Source organism: Miscanthus floridulus, chromosome 15 (assembly GCF_019320115.1).
Source record: "Miscanthus floridulus cultivar M001 chromosome 15, ASM1932011v1, whole genome shotgun sequence".
Taxonomy (NCBI): domain Eukaryota; kingdom Viridiplantae; phylum Streptophyta; class Magnoliopsida; order Poales; family Poaceae; genus Miscanthus; species Miscanthus floridulus.
Window position 1 is genome coordinate 17,284,559 of NC_089594.1, and position 7,863 is coordinate 17,292,421.

Genomic DNA, 7,863 nt, shown 5'->3' on the forward strand with positions numbered 1-7,863 from the left:
TGCATGTGTCAAAATGATCGGAGTGGACTAATCGGCAAGGGGAAAGTTACTGTATATTCTGATAGCCGATGGAAGCCAGCTTGTAAAGATGGTTGCCGATAGCTAGTGGTGGTCGATGGAAAGGTTGACTCGGGCGTTGCCGATGAGGTTGGAGGTATTACTGCCGATGAAACAAGGAATATGCCGATGAAGGAAGACTTGAAGACTACTGCCGATGAAACAGGGAGTATGCCGATGGGAAGGAGGACAGTGAGATTTCCATCATAATTGAGGCGGACAGGGAAATAGATAGGAGTTGATTTCCTTTTCTATATTTGTTAGAGTATGATTCATGTAAGAGTCACGTGTTTCCTTAGATATGGGCTTGGTGTCCTAGTTGTGTTTGGTTGTGTCTCTTTAGATCAGGGTATAAATATGGAGTGAGGGGCAATGTAATAAAAAAATCAATCAATATAAAAAACCAATTTTTACTCCTATTTGCATCTACTTACTTTTCGGCGACTTCGTCAATTTGCATTATTTTCCCTTTTTACGAGTTCTCATTGATTCGGCGAGCTGCATCGCTTCAGTGCGACCTTCGGCGATCCTCGAGTTCCGCGTGAGTACCTCTTGGCCGTGACTTCCGGGCGTATCGCTGTTGTCAGGACCAAAGTGCTCGTATCTTCATCCTTGTCGATTAACAGGTCAAATCGACTGGCACGCCTTGGATATCGATTCGGGTATTAGCCCTTTGTGTTTGCAGATCCACTTTTGCATCAACAGGCCCATTTCTGTTATAGCTCGAATTTGCTTGGTGCTGGCTTCGATCCCGCGCTGACTGACCAAAAATCCGAGTAGTTGCCCTGAGGGAACTCCAAATACACATTTATTCGGGTTCAATTTCCATCTCCATCTCTTCAAGTTTTTGAAGGTTTGCTTTAAATCTTCAATTAGAGTGTCTGGGTTCTTTGTTTTCACCACCACATCGTCCACGTATGCCTCCACATTTTCACCGATTTGGCTCCCAAGGCAAGTCTGGATAGCTCTTTGGTACGTGGCGCCAGCGTTCTTTAGTCCAAACGACATGGTCTTGTAGCAGTAGGCACCAAACGGGGTGATGAAAGATGTCTTGCTCTGGTCTTGTTCTTTTAGTGCGATCTGGTGATACCCTGAATAACAATCGAGAAAAGATAATAGTGCAGATCCTGCTGTTGAGTCAACTATCTGGTCAATGCGTGGTAGCCCGAACGGATCTTTTGGGCAATGTTTGTTGAGATCTGTGTAATCGACGCACATGCGCCACTCGTCCGTGTTTTTCTTCTGCATAAGGACCGGGTTTGCTAGCCAGTCTGGATGAAGGATCTCCTTGATGAATCCGGCTACCATCAGTTTTGTTATTTCCTTTTTAATTGCTGCCTTTTTGTCGGGTGAGAATCGTCGTAGCCGTTGCTTTACAGGCTTGGAGCTTTCATTAACATCAATTCTGTGCTCAGCCAACTCCCTTGGGACTCCTGGCATGTCGGCCGGCTTCCAAGCAAAGATATCTTTGTTGTCCCGAAGAAAGTTGGTGAGCGCGAGTTCCTATTTTGCCGAGAGGTGAGCACTGATGGTTGCTGTCTTGGAGGTATCGCCTGTGCCTAAGTCGATTTGCTTGACGTCGGCTTCTTTTGGTGGTGCAATGATGCTGGGCTTTTTAGCCGGTATTTCTAATTCTTCTTGGCTTGTCTCTGCAGCGATTGCGGCTATTTCTTTTCTTCCATTGTCGGCTTGCGCTTTAGCTGCAATTTGGATTGCCTGAATGTCACAGTCAAAAGCACGCTTCAAATCGCTTCGAAGAGAAAGGATACCGTTGGGTCCTGGCATCTTAAGCAGTAAGTACGGATAATGTGGTATTGCCATGAATTTGGCCAGTGCTGGACGTCCGAGGATTGCATGATATGATGAATCAAAGTCGGTGACCTCAAATTTGATGAACTCTGTTCGGTAGTTTGAAGGAGTCACTACAAGATTTTCGGTCTACTGCAACACCAAAAAAGTGTAGCAAAAGACCCAAAAATGGTAGCCATAGTAATTTTGCTACCAATTTTTTTTGGTTAAATGTCGTTGCACTTGTAAGGGTAGCAATAGCATAATGCAATGGGTTACATTTTAGTTGCGACACACAGCCCCTCTATTGCAACACTTTTGACGCTTTTGCAACACCTGGTGAGTGTTGTAACAAAAGCAATTGCAACCACTATGGGTGTGGTAATAGTATCAATTGCAACGAACTAGGCGTTGCTAGCGATACGTATTGCGACACGCTGGTCGTGTAGCAACACAATGCAAGCGCAACGCAACACAGGTGTTGCAATCGTGGTTGTTGCTACGCAGAGAAAGCATTGCAATAGAGGTTCTCTATTGCCACGTCGCCTAAATGGTTGCTATAGGTGGCTTAGGTTATTGCAACATCTCTTCAGGTTGGTTGCTACAGAGAGGTCATATATTGCCACGTTTCTGAATGGTTGCTATAGATGGCATAGGCTATTGCCACGTTACTTAGGTTGGTTGCTACAGACAGGTCATCTATTGCCACGTTACTAACTATCTGGTTGCTATAGGTAGATTCCTCTATTGCCACCGTCATCTTTTTGTAGTTGCAAGAGATAGTTTCTCTATTGCCATGATTATCGTACCTATTGCCACGACTAAATGTGATTGTTATATGTGCCATCATATATTGCAACGCCAGATTAATATATTAATAATTCATGTTGCGACACTTTGTTTGGTAGCTTAAATTAATAATCGCAAAACGACAAATACATAATGAAGGAAGCATCGACATCCATTAAAACGAAATATAATTTGTTCATACAAAATCTTTAACAAAACACACCGAGTGTCAAACTAAATGAGAACACAAGTAGATAGCTTAACACATAATAATGTGTTAAGCACAGACAACTGTTTGAACTCATTCGAATCAAAAGACTAATGTCTACTGTAGCAGCGAAGGTTCCCTTGATATGTATGTTGGCCATCGTCCCACCATTCGCATGCTCCTTCTCAAACTCAAGATTCCTCCTGAAAAAATCATTGACATGCATTAGTTAAACTGAGACTAGTGGTGGCAAAGCTAATTGAACACTGAAGCAAAACACGAGCTGCAGTACTAGAGTTCTGTGAGCTGCAGTACTATCAACCATGAACTTTGAAGCGTAAAGCAAATATAAACATACATGCAGCTGCCTCCCAAGACATTTTATGAGCACAAACACATCCATATATATTTCTAATCAGCAAGAGGAAACTAAGCCTGGACCATATTTAGGAGCAGAACAAAAGAATAGCTATGTACTTCTCCAAAAGGACTATATGTTCCTTTTTAATGCAAAGAGAGATAAAAGGTTTCACATAGTACCTGTGTATTCTTTTTGGACAATGCAGATCTTTTCCTAGCCGCAGTTTCCTTCAGTTGCTTTGCTGTAGTATAAACAGCACCCGAATTCGCTGCCAAATTACTTCTAGTCATGCGCCCTCTAGTGAGACGTTCTTCAGCTGCGGAAGAAGGGGGTTGTTGTTCTGGCTGGCTGGTTTCTTGGGTAACCTGAAAATAAATGGTTGGTGGTAAAAATTACACCCCTTGACAAGAATATGACATGCATGTTACAATTAAACATTCTTCAATTATCATCAAACTACCTGCTGACTATGCATCATGTGTTCTCCCATTGTAGTTGTTACATTTTGTGTCCCCTCAATTGTTGCAGCAGCAGCAACATTTTCAGTTGGCTCCACAATTGTGCTAGCCTGCATTTCGAATTGGGTTCAAGATCATGATTTTCAGTTCAATAAACTATGAGAACATAGATGTTGTTAATATTACCTTTTGTACTGAAGCTTGCTGTTGGGCTGCTTGCAACATTAACATAGCTTGCCTAAGTGCTTCTCTATCAGCCTCCCTTTCCTTGTTCATCTGTTCAAGCTGACGCCTATGTTCTTGCCTCTCGGCTTCCCTTTCAACTTCTTGAGCTTCTAGTCTATCTTGCAGCCGTCCAAACGATTCAATGAGGGCTTCCTCCTGTTGCAGTTTGCGCTGGTAGTCCTCCGATAGTAGCTCCTTTCTAGTTGGGTACCTTGCAAGGTAACCATTAGCATGCATCTTGTTTGATTTGATTTTTCTCGTTTCCTTGTAGGTTGATTGGAAAATCTGGTTCTGCTCCAAGTCTGAGACGACATTTGCGTCAGGCCTTGACTCCAGCTCCATAATCTTCCTGGTTGCATTGTCCTAACAAAGCAAAGACATTTAGTTAATTAAAACTTTAATTCTAAGCGAGGACAGTTGCATCACTTAATAAGGGTTGTAAAAACTGTTTAATACTCACATAGACTTCCCTAGATTCCTCGCTTGTCCATTGTCCATTTTGTTGGTGGGTCATCATAAAAAGCTCCATATCATTTGGCTCTTCACCAGTTAGTTGGTCCCTCTAATTAGGCAAGAATGTAAAAAAATTAGCCATATTTCATAATCTAGTGAAATGTAGAAGCTTTTATAAACTGTAAAGATCAGGAAGATATCCACCACGAATTTAAAAACAGAAGATAACAGAAATATTTATTGCTATTGAAAAAGAACAGGAATCCAAGTTCTTCTTTTTGTTGGCACACATTAGTTTTAGTACTTTTCAGCTTTCTGTATACAAGGATGCAAAATATATTTTTTTGTAGTGGGCAGTGGGCTAAATATCTCTATCAAATACAAAGACTATATAGGTTATAACAATATCATGTCATTGTCATTCGGGGGCACAAGCACAAACCATAAAAAAATGCCTGAAGGAAAACCTTGTGACAGAATTTTTTACCTTCTCATAGCTCAATTGAGAAAAACCCTTTGATCCTGTAACATGGTGTATCTGTCGATTGTGCCGATTCTGAGAATTCTTATTGCTAATCCTCTGCACAGAACCAGCAATGATTTGATTTTTATAAAATCAGCAGTGCGCAAAACATAAACCTTGACGTCAGAAGTGGAATTGGCAAGTTTTTTTAAAAATTGGGAACAAACCTGGAATTCTTCGGTGCCAAAATACGACACCAGATAGTGCCACTCAACAATGTCTAATTCTTCTGGCCTATGTCTCATTCTCTCTTCATAGGTGGTGTACGCCTTGTAGGTAGCACTAAATGTAGATCGCCATCCTTTGTAACGGTCATTAGCCACCGTCCATATCTTGATTCTGTTCGCCTCGTTATCCTCAAGGTCCCACTTAGCCTGCTCAAGGTAAAGCCTAAATAAATTACTTCTTAAACAATAATTTGGTATTGAAATTTTGACATCCACATGGATAACAGAAGCTTACCAGCACATCGTTTGCTATTGCAATTTTGACATCCACATGGATATCTCTCCATGTTCTTACTCCGATGAGAGGTGCTCTTTTCCTCGTGAACAGTGTTATTTCATCAACAAATATTCGTTTGTTTGAACCTACAGGTCCTCCAAGCCTAGAGAACTGGATGCTAAGCTTCTGAGACGCCTCCCTAGTTCTCTTGTTTGTTGCTGTCCATCCTTTCAAGTTACCTCTTGGCTTCCTCTTTTTGGAGTCTTGTCCATGAAAAACAATTATATACAAAGCAAAACACTTAAAAAACTATTGACATAGTTTAAAATTAACTGAACCTCACAATAAATTGAAAATATTCATTACTTACTAGTTCCCTCTCCCTGTGGAATGAAACGCCGAGCATGAGATGGTCTGTTTACTGGCGGTGTGGGGTTGCTATCTTCACTTGAAAGTACTACATCTGTATGATGATTACTGTCCACATATGCCACTGCAGAAAATATTGGTCACTTGTGTAAGATATGATATGTTTGTGAAGGAATATTAACAATAGACATGTAGGGACAGATGTTATATTACTAATATCATTCAGTTGTCCTTGCACCCTTAACCATTCTTTGTAAGTTTTGGTGGTGTCATCCCTGTCGATATCTTTCAAATCTGGGTCAGCCAAGCTAATATTAGTACAAAGGCTTCTCCAATATAAAATAATACAACAATTTTGAAATATATAGGAGTCCAACATAACACTTACCCATGAATCGGTTTTCCTTATGCATGACGTGCAACCATTCCTTGTAAGCATCAATTGACTCCTCATCTTCATCTATATTCTCTTCCCTAATGGGTCTCCTTCCAAGTACTTTCAAGGGTGTTATGTTCACATTCTGGTCTATTTTTTGTTCCTTGGACAGCAATAGTCTGACCTGTCTTTCCTCCTCATTACATGCTATCATAGCATCTGCATTGACTTCTTCTTCGATTTCGTGTAATGTTGCTGCATTACCACATCTCCTCTTGTAGTACAAATAGTCCCTTACCCTATACCCCAATTGTAATTTCATTGCAAGCAAGTTACTCAGGGTGAGATCAGCCCTAGTGATTCTAATAGTAGAAGACTCTTGCCCCCCCGGCAATCCCTCGCAAGTGAAATAGAGAGTCCATGTTTGATCCGAGCTGCCAAATATTACAATAGTATCAAACTTAAGCACTAGTGATGATACAACAATATACTTAAAAGGAAACCAGTGTACATATAGTATGTGTACAGACAGAGAAAGTAATTAAAACTTAGTGCCACTTATTTGAACTATATGTGCACCCCCATGACTGAAATTAAAGTAAACCAAAAAAATATTTATACTAGGAAACACTAAATATTGCACACTTGTTCTTCTTAGCTTAATTGATAGGAAATGCTTACAGTCCCATTCTAAATTAGAAATATGTATACTATGTGTATGGACAGAGACCAAACTCATTAATCCCTACATATCATTAATCCCAGGCATTCGATCTACATTATCCCCATGGCGCACTGCTTCCTGCATGTCCCTGCAGCGTCGATGCTCTTAGGCTACATTTTTCCCAGAACATTTTCAAGATTATATATCTAAAACTCTAAACCCGAGATGTTGAATCCAAAAATATGTGTTACCTATCATTGGTCTCATTGATTGGCAGGGAGCTCTCTTGTTGATCACCAAGTGCTGCTGTCGACCTGGATGAACGTGTTGCCCCAAAAAGGGACATGGTGGCGTTGGGTCTGTATGAACTTGCCGGTGCCGCTGCCGGAGTTGTTGGCATCCCGGACGAACGTGTTGCCCCAAAAAGGGACATGGTGGCGTTGGGTCTGGATGAACTTGTCGGCGTCGCCGCCGCCGCCGCCGCCGCTGGAGTTGTTGGCATCCCCGCTCCTGCAGGTGTGCGCATCGACGTCGAGGACGGAGGTGTTCCACTCGTTGGAGTTGTCGTCATGTTCGACTTCTCTTTGGTGGAATCCAAAAACCCTAACCGTGTGGAGGCGGCGACGTGGTAGATGAGGAAGTCGCGAAATAAAAGGGGGCGGCGTGGGGGGAGGAAACGGGAAGTCGCGAAATAAAAGGCGGCGACGTGGTAGATGAGGAAGTCGCGAAATAAAAGGGCGCGAGAGTTTTTCGTCACGGACCGTCCGCCAAGAGTAGACACCCAAACTTCTATGAAACACTGCTGGACTCAATCAAATTTTGCTTTTGCATCTGGATACATATTTCGATGAAGCCAACATTGCTTTCTTGGTGCCACTCAGTCCCTAGATGACTCAAACTTCCAAAGTAATATAAGTTTCTTTTGTTCTCCCTAATTCTCACTCATGCCAAGTGTGGGAAGGATTTCTGCATAAGTGAACCACGTGAATGGTATATATGTAGGGCATGGAATTGAGTATAAACGATATGCATTGATAAATTGGTAGATAAACCCATAAAGTGTAGCATATTGAGTGGCATGATGAAGTTAAGTTGCACCCACATTTGACTTCATTACAAATAAGTGATAGCATATATAAAAAATTACC

At 41.7% G+C, this 7,863-nt stretch overlaps 1 protein-coding gene across 2 annotated transcripts; it reads right to left on the reverse strand.

The window, feature by feature from the left end:
- Window positions 1-2,788: 2,788 nt before the first annotated feature.
- Window positions 2,789-7,084, reverse strand: LOC136509122 (uncharacterized). 2 transcript variants are annotated; one of them, XM_066503927.1, is made up of 12 exons: window positions 6,967-7,084; window positions 6,064-6,485; window positions 5,889-5,969; window positions 5,677-5,799; window positions 5,325-5,569; window positions 5,030-5,236; window positions 4,827-4,919; window positions 4,347-4,448; window positions 3,848-4,249; window positions 3,664-3,771; window positions 3,383-3,568; window positions 2,789-3,045 (listed from the first exon to the last, which is right to left on the reverse strand). In XM_066503927.1, the coding sequence occupies exons 1-12, from the start codon at window positions 7,059-7,061 to the stop codon at window positions 3,034-3,036; spliced, it is 2,076 nt and encodes a 691-aa protein (XP_066360024.1). In that variant the 5' UTR covers window positions 7,062-7,084; the 3' UTR covers window positions 2,789-3,033. The 2 variants fall into 2 exon arrangements, with proteins under 2 accessions (XP_066360024.1, XP_066360025.1); XM_066503928.1 differs by lacking the exon at window positions 4,827-4,919.
- Window positions 7,085-7,863: the final 779 nt, after the last annotated feature.